The sequence below is a fragment of the Strix aluco genome, chromosome 2 (assembly GCF_031877795.1).
Source record: "Strix aluco isolate bStrAlu1 chromosome 2, bStrAlu1.hap1, whole genome shotgun sequence".
Lineage (NCBI taxonomy): Eukaryota > Metazoa > Chordata > Aves > Strigiformes > Strigidae > Strix > Strix aluco.
Window position 1 is genome coordinate 15500945 of NC_133932.1, and position 19798 is coordinate 15520742.

At 39.3% G+C, this 19798-nt stretch overlaps 1 protein-coding gene across 1 annotated transcript in view; it reads left to right on the top strand.

Annotated features, from left to right (window-relative positions):
* Window positions 1-338: 338 nt before the first annotated feature.
* Window positions 339-19798, top strand: part of TMPRSS7 (transmembrane serine protease 7) — a 31569-nt gene continuing 12109 nt past the window's right edge. The window contains exons 1-10 of the mRNA XM_074816826.1: window positions 339-404; window positions 4513-4711; window positions 5567-5697; window positions 8128-8195; window positions 8990-9183; window positions 10080-10118; window positions 13844-14072; window positions 15386-15516; window positions 16758-16870; window positions 18540-18646. Of these exons, the coding sequence (XP_074672927.1) occupies window positions 354-404; window positions 4513-4711; window positions 5567-5697; window positions 8128-8195; window positions 8990-9183; window positions 10080-10118; window positions 13844-14072; window positions 15386-15516; window positions 16758-16870; window positions 18540-18646 (1262 nt within the window). The 5' untranslated portion in view covers window positions 339-353. The remainder of the gene's footprint in view (window positions 405-4512; window positions 4712-5566; window positions 5698-8127; window positions 8196-8989; window positions 9184-10079; window positions 10119-13843; window positions 14073-15385; window positions 15517-16757; window positions 16871-18539; window positions 18647-19798) is intronic.

Consider the following 19798-nt stretch of genomic DNA (forward strand, 5'->3'; position numbering starts at 1 on the left):
TTTTTCATAGCAACTAATTTTGTGAAGTTTTAATGATATATAGATTTTAGCACTGCGATTTTGCGTTTTAACAAGTTGGTGTCTATTTCATCTTAAAAAGACTTATGAAAAGCCTATTTTATTCAGTCTGACTTTGATGTCTACAGTTACATGATAGCATCCTTCTAATATTCGCAAAGGAGCAATAGGGCAGATGAGGTTACAATTGGAAACTCATCAAAGTAAATTGATGCCTCTTTTGGTCCTGGACATTGCTGTTTGCTGTCTTCAGCTTCAGAAGTGGAAGTAGTGACTGAGAAAAGGTGCAAGGCTCTTTTTCAGCTCGGACAAGCAATAAAATTAATTCTGCTGGAATGGATGAAAAAAATGATCACCCAGCAGCTAAACCTGAAGATGAACTAAGTGTAAGTAGGTGACTTAAGCGTTCTTGATTTCATACACTTCTTGACACTACTAGATCTCTTGTGATCTACTTCTCAAATACTAAACTTAACATCACAGTTAGATCTGATATAATTTTCTGTTTTATAACTCAGTCTGGTAATGTCAACATGTGTTTGTGTATCTTCAGGTATGTATTTTCAGGCAATTGAAATAATGGGCTTGTCAATGTGACAATATGAAAAGCTTATTTTGGTGTCATAGCAGCATGTTTTTCCAAAAAGAAATCAATTTCTAGGCAAGAAAGGCAACATTAAGGTAGGTAAAGTGTTTTGCTTTTCCCTGAGAATATATAGAAGGGGGTTATTGCATGAGCGTTAACTCATGACAAAGAAGTAATTAAATAATTTAGTGTATGGTGAAGGTCAAATTGCAACTTTAGCTGGAAACCAATTCTAGAATACAAGAACTAAACTGCAGTAGAGAGGAAAGCTGTATTAAGAATTGTGATCCTTAATAAAGGAAGGGAACAGCTTAACTTTGCCTTTGTTTTTCTTACTATAAAATGTTTACGGTAAACTAATATAATCTAGGGAAATATTTAAAATGTAGTGCATAGCATTCAGTATTCCTATGAATCTTGTGTAACAGAGAACTTTGCCATGCAAGCCTTGATACATGAAGTGCATTTTTTAAAAATAAGGTTGAAATTGCAGTAGACGCAATAAGGACATTAGTTGTTTCAAGTGCATGCTTATAGTCCAGTGATGTCAATCTTGAGCAGTCTTTAATGATCCTTGACAGGATCTAATTCTTAAGAATAAATCTGTCTGGTTAGGTCTATAGCTACAAAAAGGGATGACATGAGAAAACTTAAATATAAAATGTTCTTGAGGGAAATCAAAGTGGCCCAGATTTCAGATGTCAGGACTGAGCATTCATTGAGCTGTCTCGAGCTGTCCTACTGAACACCTGAGTGTATAAGGGAACTTATGCAGAGCGTAGCTTTAAACAAATAGGTAATTTGGTTTTCATCCTTAAACAGAATTGTACTTGGTAAGGCTTTTAAAATATACAGATGATGGGCAAAATGAGTCCTTCTTGAGAACATGTAAAACAAGTGCAGTTAGTTACCTAGCTACAAGATATGAGTCTGAAATCTTCCAGTTCAGTGTTTTCACATTTTGTTTGAGGAAACTGTAAAGTGTACTACTGGGTCTTATTACTCATTATTACTTATTATTCATTTTTCTTCTCACCTTTGAACATCCTCAACTCTGTGGTCAAAGATTGCTAGTCATTTTATTTGACTATGGAACTGGCAGGATATTGGTGGGGATGTTGCTTATGCTCTCTCTGTGATGATACACAAAATTCTCTTATTGAAAGCATTACTAGGGCATAACATCAGAGGATCATACAAAAATTTACATTAGTGGGGACTTCTGAAGGTTTTTAATTTTTTAAAAAACAGGGCTAACAGCAAAACCAGAACAGATTTTCTTGGGGCATTGTCCCACTGAGTACGTCCAAGTTCCCTGACCTCTCTGGGCGTGGCTCAGGCGCATGGCCCTCATGGTGAAATACATTCCCACCACCCCCACCCCACAGTCAAGCTGGAATTTCCCCTGCTGCTGTGTGTGACTGTTGCGGCTGTCTCTTCACTGTGTATCAGTGAGAAAAGTGTGTGTCTCTCTTCTCCATAGCCCACTTTAGATAGGAAAATCTATAATTAGATTTACTCACACTGTCTTTACCTTCTTGTCTCGAGCTAAACAACACCAGGGCTCTCAACTTTTTGCTGTACATCATATCCTCCAGCCCTTCGCCTCTTGGTGGCCCTCCCCTGGAAGCAACATCTCTGTTATACTGATGGGCCCAAAACTGGATGCGGTACTTCAGATGTGGCTCTACAAGTGTTGGGTAGAAGGAAACAACCACTTATTGTAGATTATTTTACAGCACCACTTTTGCAAATGCCTAGTAGTAATGCTTGTCACTTCCTGGGTGTCAAGCTCCATCAGCACATACTTTTTGCAGCCACTGTATTACACATAGCATCCCACACTGGTAACTTGGAGTGCAGTTCTTAGCTGGGTACTTCCTGACTTTCACAGTTTTCTCCCTCCTAAAGTGAAATATAGTTAGTAGGGATGAAAAATGAGCCTTGTGTCCACACCTTTTAGTCTACAACAGGCCACGCACTCTCGCAGTGTACCTTCCGAAGGGCTTCAAAGAATGTAATGATGGTAAACAGCCTGGCAGCTTGTTGCAGGCTTCCTCCTAGCTGCCTATCCCTTGTAGCTCTGCAGAGGATAAGTAAGGCCTATTGAGCACAAGGAACAGTCAGATCTGCCCAAGTCAGGGTCTGCTCTCCTATGTGCGTCTGTTCTAGTGTGATTGTGAATTCCTCAGCGTATTTCTGTGTGGCCACAGAAGGGGATAGGTGATGGGACAGGGGTTTGTCCCTCATCAGAAAGAGGCTATCTGCACCTTGAGCAAATCATAGACCAGTTATCACTGGTCTTTGTCAAAGATTCTTGGTTTGCATTGCGGAGAGCTGATGCACCTCTGAGTAGGTCCTAGACCACAAGTAGCATAACAACTGTGAGATGGGGGAGACCCCTCCCTTAAAATGTATGTAGATATTCCAAAGACAAGGAAAAAGATCTTTTTTTTTAATTTTGGTGTTCATCTTTAAAATGGTGAAGTTCAGTTTCATCTTCGTATATGTGAGGTCTCGAGCCAGGTCTTTTTATCGCAAAGTCTGTTTTGTGCTTCATAGAAGGCTCCCCACTAAACGTTTTGCTGCTGATTTCTGACTGGTGTTTGTAAACACCTCCAGTCATGGAGAACCCACAACTTCCTAAAGCAGCCTCTTGAGAGCTTCTCTCTCACTAGCATCAACATGGGTTTGGAATATTTTTCCTGAGTGTTCCTTATTAATGTGGCAATATTGTGTAACTCATGTTATAGTCATGATATAAGGAGAAAATTTAAGGTTTTATAGTTCTAATTCTGGTGCAGCTGAGTATCACAGCTATGCGTGTGTTCATACCAATGCACTTGGTCATTAATGCCCTGAGTGCTCCAGGAACTCTCCAGCTAACCTCTGCATAGATGAGACAATGAATTGATGTGAGAAAAGGTGATTGAACCTTTTGCTGATCTCACAACAAAGTGTTTGACTGTCACCAGAGGCATCCAAGTGGGATTTTTATGCAGCCACAGAGATTTCCCCAGGCAGCTCCTGTTGTGCCTGCAGCGACTGATAGACATTATTTGTATGCTTAAATGCGTTGATTATCTCCTGCAGAGGAAAATGCCTGGGGCAGTGTCTGGTACAAACAGATTTTCCAGAACAGACCAAACTGTAGATAGATAAGATATTTATAGGAAGTGGAAACTGCTCCTGCAAATGCAGAAATAGTCACATAGTAGTCTTTTGTACCTAGATGAGATGGTCAGGAGATATTCTGAATCTAGCTTTAGAAAATCTGGGACTGTAGTTCTAAATAAACCGTCAAGGAGCTGGATATCCAGGTGATGATCTTGTCCAGGTCCCATCCCAGCAACACGTGTGCTGTGTCCTCTTGTTTGTTGGAGGGATCTTCTCAGAGGGAGCTAGACATGCAGGATGAGGATGTCTGTACCCACTGTTCCTCATCCTGAAAAGAAGTGGAGACTTTTTTCTGAGGAATGAATGGGTTGAGCCCACTTGTATTGGGATAGTTCTGGTCTGAGAAGAAAGTGGCTTTTTTTCGAACAGCAGTGACATTTTGACCAGCACTGTCTACCCTTTGGACTAAAGAGGGCTAATTTACACTAGTGAGGGGTGCACAAGGATAATGGCATTGATTCAGATGGTTAATGCTAGTTAGCTGTTGCATGGTGAGCTCTTATCCTAGGGTAAATTGTGTTTTTACATCCTTATGCAACAGGAACTGACTGTGTTATCAGCGTCTGGAAGAAAAGGACCTTCTGACTGGAGTTTTAAACTGCTACTAAGTTAATTTTAGTTGTGTATACACAGTAACAGACAAATATGTGTGGGAATCTGTTCTAGTCGTTGGTCAGTCAATTGCTGTTGGAAATGTTCCACATTTTTTGTTGTCTTTCACCTTATTTTAGGTAGCCAACATCTCAGCCCAAATGGTAGCTGCAGAAGATAAATTGGCAAAGAGGATTCTGGCAAGGAAAAAGCATGGCAAATTGAAATTGAAGAAAAAAGATAAGTTGCTGTGGAATTTTCAAAATAAAATAATTCTTTTTACCCTCATTCTATTCATTTTAGGAGTTGTAACCTGGACATTACTGTGGCTCTTCATCGGTGAGTTGCTGAAAGCTCATGCTGATTTCGTACATCACTGTTCCCAATAACACTTTCAGTTGGGTTTATGATCTCACTTATCCTGAAGGCTGTTTCTCAAACAAACATGGAATTTACTTAAATGGGGCCTGAAAGACTCTTGGGCATCTTTGTTAAGACTTCAGACAGCTGAATTAAGTAATTTTAAGAGCAGGCATAGCTGTTCTCTTTAGGAAGTGTGACATTTTCTTTTAAGTGTTATGCAAAACATTTTTTTACATGTGCTACTTAATTGCACAGACTCAACAGTTCCTATGAACTTGATTCCTCAAATTTTGACTTCCATTGTGTTTCTTGGCCTACTGAAGGCCAGGTGAGTTCTTTGTGTCTCATGTAGAATAGATTCTAAAAAATAAAGGGGAGTAAAATATAGAAGGCAAATATTTATCTTAAGACCAGTAAAAACACTGGAGAGGACAAGAAATTATCACTTCTGTGGAGTGTTTCCTTCTTGCTTAATGTGTCTAAGTGGGCAGTAAAAGCCACATTCTCCTCTTTAAACCCCCAATGCTAATATTGCCTAAGATTCCTTAGGGATGCTCCAGAATCTGTATGTTGATATTGCCTTCATTATGCTGGTTCATCTGTATGGTGGTATCTTATCATGCATGTAGGGAACAGGTGCTCAATTGACCTTCATATTGTGGTACTCATCTAGAAGAGTTTGGCCTTGAAAACGTAGTGTTCATTTGGTAGTTCTTTTCACTGAGGCTGAATAGATTAATTTGGTTTAGAATTTAATCAGAAAAAACTTCATTGTTATTAAAATTTTTTTTTTAAAAAATGGAGGCTAACTGTCTTTTTTGTTTCTTGCAGTCCAGGCAGAAAACAAAGATGCATTGTATTTTGTTGGACTGTTTCGTGTTGCCAACATAGAGTTTCTTCCAGAATATAGGCAGAAGGAGTCGAAAGAATTCCTCTCTGTGGCACAGAATGTGCAGCATGTGGTAAGATGAGTGGGCAGCTTGGCTAGCAAAAAGAGCAGAGCTGTGAGCAAGAGGTGCAACTTTCAGGTGCCACTGAGTCTGCTGTGGTGTTCTTCTTCCCCCCCCCCGCCCCCCCCACTAGAAGACTGTACAAAGGGTGGCTATCTGGAGGCAGGAGGGAAATGACTGCTTTCAGTTTGTTAATCACAAGCTGAGTTTTGAAAAGGTCTGTTTGACTTTTACATTTGCTAAAAATTTTATTTCCCCCCACAAATCAGTCTATGAATAGAACTCTACACAGCCCTTCAAAACTTAATTGCTACTTTTGAGACATTAAACCGATGAAGTCTTACGCATTGAAATTGGTATCTGCTGCCAGTCTTAGAGCATCTATAATTACCCTGGGGCTCTCAAACATGTTTACATTTACATTTCCCTCTGATGCCAGGTATTCTAAAGACCATTATTCTTCACAAACACCTTGCACCTGGCAAAGCAGAAATAGCACTCTGTTGTAGGCAGTTAAGGCTGCTCTACAGTGGGAAGAGAGGGGTGGGAATCTTGGTTAAGAGAGAATTTGACTTTAAAGTCATTTGATGTGGGGAGGAAAAAGACTTTAACGCCAGGAAATGCAGCACTGTCCACATAAGGATTCAAGTAATAGTAAGAAAACTGCTAAAAAACAAAAAAATGATAATAATTTCAGATGGAACCAAGAAATTTTTGAACAATTGCCAAATTTTTGTCATTTTATAATATGAAATCACGTTCCTGTTTTCCAGCTCTATCTATCTTCCCCCCGCTGGATCACAAAAGACTTGAAAGCAGATAGTCTATTTTTCCTAGTCCCGCACTTTAACGGCTGAAGTGCTTTCAGGCAGGGGTGCCAGATGGTGACCACAAGGATTGTCCTTTCCCCCCTCTCCATGGAGCAGCCCTAGCCTGCTGTGAGCCCTGGGTCTTGCTCTTGTCCCAGAGCACCCTGCTGTTGTCATTGTTACATATGGTGGGGAGAGGTGACAGCAGGTGTGAACTGCCAGCGTCACCATCTCCTACCTGAATGTAACCTGGAAATTACTTTTTTGTCTGTAAACTTTGCCTGAACTCACCAACAGATTTTACATTGCTGAAACTGCTTCTTGGTGACATGACTGTTGGCTAAAATTGCTGGTAGGGATGTCTGGGGGATTTAGGATTTTGTTTTTCTCCTTGAAACCCTTTTGTTCATGGCTTCTAGCCCAGAGACCCTCCAAGTGGTAGTGGAAGAACATCTCAAAATAGGCTCCTTTCCCCTTCGGTAGTAACAGTAATATATAAAATCCCTTGTGGCCTAATACAGGGAAAGATTGAGCTCCACCCCTTTTATTTAGTCATTTAAAATAATTGTTCAAACTTCCTGTGTCAAACCCTAAAGGTTAGGACTAAATAAAAGGACTAATATTGATGCGATTTTTACAGCATTTGCTTCAGAATAATCTCTGTTACAGTCCCTTGTGCATTATTTTAACCATTAAGCAGCAGGATGAGTTCTGAACAGCTTGTTGTACATGCCACCTTGTGGCTTTGCAAGCGTCCCTCTGAACAAGAGGAACGAAAGTTATTGTCACTCTGGTCTCATCACACAATACAAAGAACTGGTGGAATTGGGAGCTTGCTTTCCCCAAAAGCAATCCCACAGCATGAAATCAGCAGTTTTTCCTTCTCTGCATATCTTACACTGTGTATTGGAAAGAAATACGTTAACAAGCTGTTAGTGAAGAAAATAGGACAGAAACTGAATTGAAATACAAAAAAAAAATTGACAGAAACATTAGGAAAAACTGTTTAACTGTGAAGGTGATCAAACACTGGAGCAGGTTGTCCAGAGAGGCTGTGTAGTCTCCGTTCTTGGGGATATTCAACTGGATGTGGTCCTGAGCACTTGGTGTAGTTGATCCTGCTTTGAGCAGAGGGGTTGGACTAGATGCTCTCCAGAGGCTCCTTCCAATCTCTGTCTTTCTGTGAAAAAACCTCTGATATGTGCTGTTAACTGCACCTTGGTACCAAGACACAAAATGTTATAAGTACATGCTTATTTCCTGAAGGCTGGCCCCAAGTTTCAGCATCAGGATAAGGAAGTCCTCTGTGTGTGGGGTTTGCTGGGCAAAGAACGTGCACTCTTTTCAAAACTCATTTGTTTGGACAAAGCATTGCTGTACATGACAGCTGGCCATGGGCAGAAGATTTGATGTTTGCTGTGACTAGTGGACTTGTTATGGGCGCATTGAAGAGCTGGTCTGTTCATGTCTGCTGCTCTGCCTCGCTTGGCTGCTGTATGTCTGGAAGCGCGCGCAGATTGCATATTGGTGGAAAAGAGGATGTTCCTAGGAAAGCCTAGGTATATAACATCTCTAGGTATGGCTGATTTTCAGAAATGCTGAATCTTTATGGGCTTAATACTTTCTCTTTCAGATGAACTTGGTCTACACAACTTCCTCTTTCTCCAAATTTTATAAGCAGTCCACAGTTTCAGAAGTCAGGTAAAACTGTAGTTAATGTAGTTGTATATCTGTTGGGTAGTGTATAATGTAATAAGCCTACAAAAGAAACCTATTTTTGGTGGTTATGATTTAATCTCATTGCTATGCACTTGTACTGATAGCAAAATGCATTTATAACCTGTACCAAGTCATTTCACAAAACTAAGGGCAAACTAAAGTCATGTAAGTGGTTCAGTATTGCTTGCCAGGAGTATAATCAAAGGTAAACAGAAATAATGTCCCTAAAGAGGTTTGGTGATGTTTTGGCTGATAGGTCACACAGACGTTTAACCACTAAAACATGCCGTTAGAGCACAAGTCCATATTATTGACCATGTTGCACATATTTTATAAATAATATTATTGGTATAAATCTGTTTTCTACTGACAGAAGAAGGGGAAAATCCCTATGCTGCAATAAAGTACATTTATTCTCATAGTATGTATGCAATTAATGCCAGAAGATTAGTTATTCCAATCCAGTGATATTTAGGAGATAATCCAGCTTTAATTGAAGTAGATATGATGATTTCCATAGAACTCAAAAGTGAGGAGCCCTTAGGAAGTCAGCCTAGTGAAGATCCCCAACCGGGTGTGAGGAGTGCACTTTGGGCTTTTTTTTTTTTTTTTAAACTATTTTTTAGGAGAGAAATACATTCAGTATGTCAAAGCAACAAGGCAAGATGGAAATAAGCCATACTCTTCTAACTTTGTACTTCAGAAGCTCATGCTGAGAATCTAGTCTTCAGAAAACTGTCAACATGATGGTAATCTGTAGGACCTTTTCATTTCAGTAACAACAACAATGGAGGCCTCCTTATTCATTTCTGGATCGTATTTGTGGTACCACAGGCGAAAGGCCAAGTGTTGTGTGAGGATTGTGTGGCTGCCATTTTAAAGGATTCCATTCAGACAAGTATCATTAACCGGACCTCAGTGGGAAGTCTTCAGGGCCTTGCAGTCGACATGGACTCCATTGTACTAAGTGGTTAGTATTAAGCACATCCCCATATCCTTGAGGAAACACCTCGTTGAGCAAATACTTTTATCTTGGAGTAACAAATTCTATAAATAAACCAAAATCTTTATACAGCATTTTTAGCTTCTAATATTAAAATTATTATTATAGGAAAAGGGAAAAAAAAAAAGGAAAAGGAAATTGAAAACCAGATTTGAGGTCAAATCAAGGTACAAAGTATCCCTGTGAGCATTGATTGCAAAACTTCCTTTACTTGGAGCGCTTATGTCCAAATTCAGGAGCTAAGCCTGACGCCTGGTAGCCAGCTCAGATTTGAGCTTTTAAAGTCTGTGACTTTAAAAGTATAAAAAGATGAAAGGTTAAGGTTTCCACATGGATAAGACTTTAGCCCCTCCATTGAGATTGAGATTAAGAAACGGGTTATAAAGCTGCCCATTCATTAAACAACTCCTGTGCCATTCCTGTCTGGGGAAGAAATTAGCAATGTAGGATTCAAGTATCTGTTTAATGATATTAGCTGTAAAATGTTGTATGATTTTCAGCTGTGTGTTCAAAGGACAGAACAAGCTTCATTTGAACAACTCTGTCCAACTGAAAACTGAAAAGGACTGTGGCCAAGGGTAAGAAAATGACCTCCTGGGTACCTCTGTCTCAGTCCTTCAATTAAATTTGACTGCTTAGTTGACATGCAGTCTCTTCTTGCCTCAGGGGCTAAGATGTCTGGGGACATGATACCTCCAAAGCTGCTTGCAGAATTTGCAGAAATGAAGGGGGCTTGGTCAACCCCCCTTGTTGAGATACCTGTTCTGTCCTGTGTTACGATTAAAGAAGTGATTAAATGATTAAATTCTGAATTCTGGATTTTAGGCAAATGGGAAGACTCACACAACTCTTTTTCTGTACAGCAGGTCTTCGATCAGATTATTGGTCAACCACAGGAACAGGTAATTCACATTTTGGCAGCTTCCTGACAGAGCAGAGGTGGAGAACAAAGTTTTTACTTCATGTCTTAGACTCAAAGATACTGTTCAGAGGGTTAAATTCAGCCTTGGTATTTATGTCCTGAGTTGCTATAAGAGTGACCAAGAGTCTTGCATGTGACAAATACAGAAACTGTCTGCCTTTAGTCTGACTGGTAAATTTTTCCGATGTACCGGTTGGCATGGCAGGAAATAAACTCAGTCAGTTGTTTGCTCTTCATTCTGTGTTGAAGAGAAGATTAAGCTTTTCTACACTGGGCAGTACTGAATTTAAATCTATTTATTGGCTTTTGAGATAAACAATAGCAATGCTTTTGTCCATTCTTTATCCTCCTTTACTCCCTTTTCTCCAAGGTTGATGATGAGTTTTTCTTTTCAATGAATTCCCTAACAGAAAGTATTTTAAGCAGTTCGGTTTTGCCAGGGCTGTGGGAGACACTACTTATATATCTGCTTGGTTTCGTGTTGTAAACCTCAGAAGGGTTCTCTGGCAGTGTGCAGAGACTTCACAAGCAGCTTAAAAGTACAGCGCATCTCTGTTCACTAGTATGTGGATTAGCTACCTAGAAGAAATGTACTACTAGGCTACGGAATAGTATGCCAATTTGATGGAGACACCTGTAAGTCTCTGTTGGGCCAGCAATTGTCAATCAGGTAAGGGTGTGTTGGCCTCCCTTGTTCCTTGACACGGGCTTGCTTTTCCTCTTGTGAAGTTGCACCCTTTCTTAAGGGCTTTATACTTTTCCATGCCTGTATTTGCCTTTTCTGAGACATCAACTTGTGTTATTTCAACAATTACATTTCTATCTGTGATTTCTTCTTCTGTTATCTTGCAAGGTTTTAGCCTGCTTACTTTCTCAGAATTCAACAATTACTTTTGTCGGTGCAGCCAAGTAAAGGTCTCCTAGTACTGCTGTCCACCGGTCTAGTACTGCTGTCCACTGGTGGACTTTGCATCACAGACTGGGGCCCATGGTTTGCAATGTTTAGATTGATATCAGCCCATAATTTCTCAAATTTAAGTCAAGTTTGCTACAGCATTCATTTGCTCAAAACTGTTCCTGACTTAAACTGCAAAGCATAGCAATACCAGCCTTTGTCACATCTCCTTGCATGCATTTTAATTATATAAAGGAATTTTGTGCATTGGTTCTAGTATAGCAATTTCATCTCCCAGTTCAGTGTTCCAGGCCAGAGGAATTAGTACAGTTGGGTCTTATGTTTCAATTTATTCCAGAGTGCATTCCCTAAAGGAGAAGAAAATAGGAACAGTGAAACAAAAAAGCCTTGATTCTAAGGCTTTTTTAGGACTTATGTGGTATCTTTGACACAAAGAGAGAAGGATGATTTGCTATATTGCAGACATCTTTCAGAGACTTACAATGCCACAGATGGCAACTGGTATCTATGAGAAGTGCGGTGCTGGCATGCAATGAAGTTACAGCAGAACAACAACAGGGATTGCCACAGGAGTTGAGAAAGTCGTTGCAGTACCTTGAGTGTGCCTGCTTAGGACTACAGAATACAGTGCGGAGGTGACAATTAATGAAGCAGCATGTGAGGAAGGTGCATCGCCTGGTTGTATTTTGAGAGCAACGGAGTTACTTTGGCATGAAGATGCACCTAGTTATTAGTTCAGGCACAGCACTGGAGTGCACATTTATTGAAGAATGGCTTGGAGAAGGGACTTGTACACATTCACAGAATTTCACAGAATCATCTAGGTTGGAAAGGACCTTGAAGATGATCTAGTCCAACTGTTAACCTAGCACTGACAGATCCCAACTACACCATATCCCCAAGCACCATGTCAACCTGCCTCTTGAACACCTCCAGGGATGGGGACTCCACCACCTCCCTGGGCATCCAATTCCAACTCCCAACAACCTGTTCTGTAAAGAAATGCTTCCTAATATCCAGCCTAAACCTTCCCTGGCACAACTTGAGGCCATTCCCTCTTGTCCTATCGCTTGTTACTTGGTTAAAGAGACTCATCCCCAGCTCTCTGCAACCTCCTTTCAGGGAGTTGTAGAGGGCGATGAGGTCTCCCCTCAGCCTTCTCTTCTGACCTGATGCGAGTGACTTGCATTGCCATGGTATCTGGCTATGCTGTATGACTGTATCCAGCTTTGGTTTCAAGCTGATATGCTTGCATTACTTATAGTTCCAGAGCTAGCTCTGAATTCTCTGCACCGTGCTCCACACCAGCAGTCAGTTATTAACCACTTAGTAGAAATAATGGTAGTCACATAATTCTAAAGATTATGATCAAAGCTGGCTTTGATAAGGGTGAGTAAATAAGCACAAATAACTCTTATGAAAAGAATGTTATTGGAAAAAGAGAAGAACAAAAGGGAAGAAGGAAGAACAATGGTTCAACCAAAGCTTTAAATAGTTATAGCAGTAATTCAGTTGAACGGCACGTGACCCCTACAGAACATTCATAGCATTAGTTTCACCACTGTAAATTAGAAGTGGAAGTCAGACAAAGCTTGCCACTTCCTGTCTTGATAACTCCTGGTTAAAAGGCCGACATTTAATTTGAGTCAATAACTGATAGTAAACTCTCACTGTGCTCTAATTGGTGTTCCACGATAGTAGCTATTTTGGAGACTTGTCTTTTTAATTAGCAGAAATTAATGCAAATATTTACTTTAGATCTTATTGTTCCTAATTTCCATTTTCTGCCTTCTTACCTTTCAAAGAGCTATGTTAAGAGTTTTAGATATGACCAAACAAAAAAATCCCTAAGCTTTTTGCTGAATGGGAGCTGCAATACTGAACTGAAATAAAGACCTCAATATGTTTGACTTGAAAGCAACAATTATTTCAGCTTAATTGGAAAATTGGATGCAAGTAGGGTAATTTTCTAGCGATTTTTATCTAAATTATGACACAGCCTTTTTTTGCCTCTTTTTTTTTTTTTTTTTTTTTTTTTAATAGAAGTGTTTTGTAGGCTAGGCTACATTGTTTACATTTCACAGTACTTCCATTTCTGACAGTGACTACTAATGGTGCAAAATTTTTCAAGGTTTGACAGGACTAACTCTCAGTCTGAATTAATTTTGACCCTGCTTTGAGCAGGGCATTGAACAAGAAAGGTCCTAGCACCCCTTCCAACCTGAATGAATTGATGAATCTGAATTTAGTGGTGGCACTTACAGCTCATTTCACAATAAAACATGGAGAAGCCTGGTGTTTGATCATTAATCTAAACAACCCAGAGTCATACAAAAATTTAGCTTGATTTTTATTTTGTGGGGGTTTTATTTATTATGAATATCCTAATATCTGTAGGGGCAAGCAGTTGATTTCTGCCTTGATGAACATCTCCCAGTGAACAATTATTTGATTTAAGTATTTTATCCTCTGGGGGCTCCACAGATCTTTAACTGCAAATACCTGTTGTACAAAATGTCGGCGCTTTTGTGCAAATACCGTACAAAGACTTATTTACACATAGCGCTGTTTGTGACGTTCTGTAGTTTTATGAATAGACTTTTCCTTGACTACAGGCTTGTAACTAAGATGCAAAGAAAGTGGCATAGACTACTTTGTTTTCACGTTTAGCTATGGTTTCATGTGTTGCTTTAGTTTAAAATTATTTTTAGGATTATTTTTTTGTACTCCATGAGGATTTAACAGTTTTGTAGTGAGTGTCCAGTGTTGAAAATGCGATGTTTCCACAGGAACAAATTGTATGTATGATCTATATGCTGATCGCCTACACGAGCACTTTCCTCTGGATATCCGTGCTACCTCAGGGGGAACGATCTGCTATTTTAAGCTGATTGCATCAGTGGGCCATCTTATTCGCCTTTCAATAGTATCCCTTCAGATTGAACCAGATAACTGCATCACTGACTCACTAACCATTTATGACTCTCTGATGCCAATCAAACATAAGATACTTTACCGGTGAGTATAAATTTTCATTGAGAATTCATTGACAATAATTTGTTTTGGTTTTTCTTCAGTAGATTTGTTGAGTGCATTTTTGGTGGGATTTGTTTTGTTTTGTTAAAAATACTCTGATTTCATGCATTATGCACACAACACCTGGCAAAATACTGGAAAATTTGATCTTGTTAATAAAAAAAAAAAGTTAAATAGTCTTTAAATTCTTTATTCTTCAACTGGAGTGCATCTTCACCTAGCTACAGAACTATGAGAAGTTCACACATTACTGGGCGGAATTTTCTGTTTCTTATCAGGAAACAGGTGCTAACTAAAAAAAAAAGTTAAAATTTCCTCCTTTAAGCAAATGCTTCTTCCATATGAAGGTTAGTGCTCTTCATAGCTGCTCTTTTGAATAGTTTAGAGGGTTATTAAAATCTAGAGTTGAAGCTCTGATGGGTTGAGGGATATGGACTCCTTTTTTTTTTTTTTTAAATATTTTTCTATTTTTTTTTTTTTATCTCTTTAATGATGCAGTAGGCTTGTTTGGTGATTTTTTTGTTGTTGTTGTTTTAAATTCCTGTTAACTAATTCCATAGGGCTCTGTAATACCAAAAGGTGGAGACAGCACCTCCATCAAGTAGATGAAGAGCTCAGTGTTTTGACCCCTGAAATCCTATTTTCTGGACTGTCAGTGTGTGTATAAGCCTCAAAAAGAGCATTGTCTTTTCAGTCCTCTTCAAGAGCTGTCCTCTAGTAATCTGAATTACTCACTGACTTGTCTATGAAACAGCAGATGGTGTTCACTTACTTGTCAGTATCTGTAGAGGACTGAGGATATCTGCTAGGTAATGCATATGGAAAACAACATTTTATTTTTTTGAGATTGGCTCAGGTCCTTAATTTCTGACTTGAAGAATAACTTGCTTGTCTTTGCCACTCTCCAATCCCAAGCGAAATCTGTTGGTTTAAAAATAAATTTTCTCTTTCCACAAGCCTTTCTTTACTATTGGCTTCATTCATTTGTGCTTGGAGTGAAGGTTGAAAGTCAGCATTTTCTCCCAGAGCTAACCATTCCATCTTCCTTTCATGTTCGCAATTTCTTTCTTTTTTGTAAGAAGTGACTTTCCAATACTGAGTTTCTAACTGGACTTGTAACAAGTACTTTTGTGTTTAAGAGCATGGAGTTTTTACTAGGTTTTTGAAGTTGGTAAGCTCTACACCGGTGGAAAATTTATACAGAATGAGAGCCATGTGTTGGGGTTTAGTTTTGGTTTTTGTTGTTTGTTTTCTATTGAATACTCTCATATGCTTTCTCCTTTCTTCTCCCTCAGAGCTTGTGAACCAGCCAATTCACTGGTGTCACTTGTGTCCACAAATAATCTCATGCTGGTAATGTTTAAGGCAGCACAAATAAAGGAACGGAAGGAATTCCATGGCTATTTTGAGGTCATTACACAAGAAAGTAGGTTTGTTCTGTGTTTGGAAACGTGTTTATTGTACTGTTTCTAAGATCCCAAAGTGGCTGTCGTGTTCCTGACAATGGCTAAATGACTCTTGTATCTCAGTTTCTTTTTTTCTACATGCCTGTCTCTCGCCCTCATCTCCTTTGCATTACTGGGTTTCTGTTTTCCTCATAATTTAATCTGTGCAGATTAGCTGTTTTGAAGTGAAATATGAAGGCAGAAGGCTGAAACCAGCACTGACTGAATTCATTCGGTCAGGACTGCGATGTGCCAGTAGATGGAGTTGTTATTCCAGGTGTAGCACTGCTCTGGCCTCTCTCCTGGTTTGGGACTCGGTGGTGATGTTAAAGGTGGAAGGAGTTCAGCACTAAAAACTGCTTTCAGAAAATAAAACTTCAGTAGCTTTTTTCTGCATTTTCTATCGATCCCTGCCTCCTCATTGGCGCAAAGGAGTTATGTGCGTCAAATCTATCATCTGTTTTTTATTGCTTTAATCTTTAAGAAGGGGCTAGATCATAATCACAAATAGCACAAAGAACATCATGCTAGTAGCACAAGGAGAAGAATCTAACACAGCCCAATACAAGGAAATCCAAACTGCTCAGAAAAATGCTGCATGCTTTCCATGTTGAGAGTAATTAAGCATTAAAATACCATCATAAAAGCATGTGATGAATTCTCCATCATAAGTAACTTTAAATTCAGGGCTGTTATTTTTGGTTGGTTGGTTTAAATTCAGGGCTGGGTTTTCTTGTTGGTTTTTGCGTGTGTATTTTTGTTTTTAATGAACTCTCTAAATCTATTGAGCAGTCATAACAGAAAGTTTTGGTTTCCAGGAAGCTGGTTAGATTAGCACGTTGTCCATTTCTCTTCTAACTGGCTGCATTTTAAGACTAGAAGTCCTCATGTATCACTGCAGCGTGGATGTATTCATGTGCAACATTGTTCACTGAGACTTATTTGCAGAACTGCCTTCACTGAAATAACCGATATAAAACTTCACAATGTTTTCTCCTGGTTCTGCAGAGTCCAGCAAGCATTCCTAGACTTTTACATTCCTCATCTGTCTGCATTATTGGGAAGGGTATCTTTTTACAACCTGAACCCAGATAAACACAGTTCCTAAGCTGCCCTGTTTTTCAGTGGAAGACTTCTGATAAATTTGAATGCTTAGCCCACTGAATAGCTTTGCTGGAAGAATACTAAGGCTTACCAACTTTTGCCTCCTTTTTTCCGCTAGGGTGTGGAGAAGCAATAGTGACAAAAGAGAAAATTGGCTATGAAGGGAGAATCACAAGTCCCTATTACCCAAGCTATTACCCTCCAAAATGTCTTTGTGCGTGGAACTTCCAGGTAACATGAATCTCTTGGGCACTGTTGTGTGTTTTGGGCACACAGAACCTGCAAGTATAGCAGAAACAATTGTGTAGGGAGTAACCTGCATCCTTACAGCTGTGGCAGTTTATAGAAATAATATAGCTGAATAGCTGGCTGTGCTCAGGTTTTCTGTATTGGGGGTTTTTTTGTGTTGTTTTTTTTTTTTTTTTTTCCTGTGCACTTACTCGTAATGAAGAGAACATAGTTCCTAAGCTGTCCTATTATAAAGGTGAGAAGCTGAGGTAAGTTTTGATGTTTAGCCTGCAGAATTATTTCATGCCAGAGAATGGAAGACTTTACTGTTTTTAATTCCCCTCTTCCCACCCCCAAAAATTTGGAAAAAAAGTATGTATAAAAGACTCCTCTAACCTATCTATTACTGCTGCTTCTCTGATATCTCTTTTCAGTCTATTTTGTTATGCTTAATAAATTGAATTTTTGTCTTCTAAGATGGTCTGTCCTACCATCAGAATCCCACAGACTGTTTTTTCTTTGTATCCTTTTTCTGTATCTTTTCAGGTATTTTCCTGAAAGCAAATGACCAAAAGTTTACATTGATCTAAAATAGTTTTGTCACGCCTTGGTTGATGACATTAGTGGTTCCCTATTGATGCTGCTAAAATATGATCTTTGACTTATGGTTTGCCCTTCAGTGTTTTCCTCTCTAAAGAATATGGCAATGGATATGATGCAGTCCACTGTTTACCCATCTTTCTGCTTATGCTACTCATGCTTCGTTAAGCTAGTGGTTGCCCATGTTGAACCACACCAGTCTGAATGGAGTCCAGCTAGCCATGACCTATGGCCTCTGCCCCTTCCTTTTCTCAAAAGCTAAGGCAATCACTTTCTAATGAAATTTCAGGTCTTCAATTCACCCTGGACTTCTGAGGGAAAAGTTCCTGGATGCTTAACATAGGCAACCCCCAAGACTTATTTCTCAAAACAGCTTAATTTCCCCGTAGTTCAATGCTGAAACTTCCCTCATTTCCTAAATCATGTTTTCTGTAAGAGAGAAGGAGAAAAACCTCCATTTCTGGATTCTTGTCCTGAACCAGCCCTTGTTTTTAAAAGAACATTGCTGTGTCTTGCAAAAAGGTTCAGTTCCTTTTAATAAAGGAAATTCAAATTAATTATGGACCCCATGATACTGCCAGGATTAAAAATCTTTTGTACAATGTTAAAGAGTGCTTGGCTGAGCAGGTGCTAGCAGAAGACTACAATATTATGGTAGAAATGACTCCTAACATTACAGAGGTGACACAGGTATTCAGTGCAGTATCTTAGCTAACAATCCACTGGGGCTGTGTGTCCCTCCACAGGTAAATTTGGATGTGTTTGAGTGCTTTGATCTTGATACAAAAGCTGCTTTCTATGGCCAGTGGCTTTTTGAAGATGAAAGCACTGTTGGCTAGAGGGGAAGAAAGCCTGCAGCTGTGGTGGGGCTTTGCCAACCTTTGCTTTTACTCAAGACTGAATAGCTGGCAGGTGTCTCAGGTGCTGGCTGTTGAGATGGCAAAGTCAGCGCAGCTCCCAGAGCGTGGTATTGCCAAGCACTGTAACTGCTGAGATAAGCCTAAAGACTGCTGTACTATGTCCACAAAAGAAAAAAGAAGACTGCTTGCACTGTCTTTCTTGTTCACAACAGACTCCACAGAGGAGCCTTGGTATAGCTCTGAAGTTTCATAATTATACCATCAGTGAGAAGAATATTAAAGGCTGTGAGCGAGGATGGTGGAAAATTAATGAACGCATGTAAGTACTTTTGCATGGGTTATTAAACTGTTACCAAAATAAACCTTCCTATCACCACTGCAGCTCACTCAGAGTTCCCACAAACACTTCACTGGTGTCTCTTACCATTCTTTCACTTTGACTGATGATGTAACCGAATCTTTGTAAAATATATATACGTATTAAAAAAATTCTATTGAAAAGTATCAGACAGATGAAAAAAAGAGCCTTTGATATTCTCTGGAGAGAAAGAAATGGGAAGAGTTGCGTGAAGGCAGATGTCTTGTGAACGCTAAAATAATTCTGGGATTTCTGGGATCATTGACCAAGGTCTGTTAAAACGCTTTTAAGTGTAACTTAATTCTATGATTGCTCACAAGGACACCAAACCTAATTAACTCCTCAGTGAAAGCTATTACAATGAGATTATTGGGAACAGAAGAGTAACTTCTTCCACATTCCAGTCACTGGCTCTTGAAAGAGAAACCGCACAGGTTGGCTGCCAAGGTATCACTGTATTTAAGTGGTTTTTATTAAAATATTGCTGTTATTTTTTAATTAAAATACTGCTGCTGTCCCATGCACATTGTCCACCTATTTTTTTCCTCAATTTTTAAAATCATCTTTCAATCACTGGGTGATGAGGCAAGGTTAGATTTGGGATGTTGGAAATTTGGATTTTTTTTAACACTTTGTTCAAATGGAAACCTCAGTAAGATCAGACTTGCAACTGAATTTCTGAACTCGTTACTGAAACTAAGCAAAGTCAGTCAGGCCTTTAAAAGTCTAACTGAAAAAATTACAGAGAGGAGAAAAAAGTTTCTCTGTTCTTTGATACCATGTTGTACATATACAGAGAAAATTCAATTCATCAGAAGCTCCTAAAATTGCGCCTTGATGGGAATTGGTTGCTGGACTAGATGGGCACATAAAAACACCAGTCAAAACAGACAAGATTTGGTGTGTTTGTGGAGTTTTTTGGTGTTCTTTTTATGACACAATTGGAAAGTTTCGAGATATTAGGGATGGCTGAGATATGAATCAAATAAAAGCAAAAGCTGGAAAAAAAAACCAGTGATGGGTTCGAATTGTAAGAATTCTCTATATGAAAGAGCAGCTTTTAAATAAGCCTACCAGTTACACATTCCACAGAATCAAATGTCAGAGTGTGAC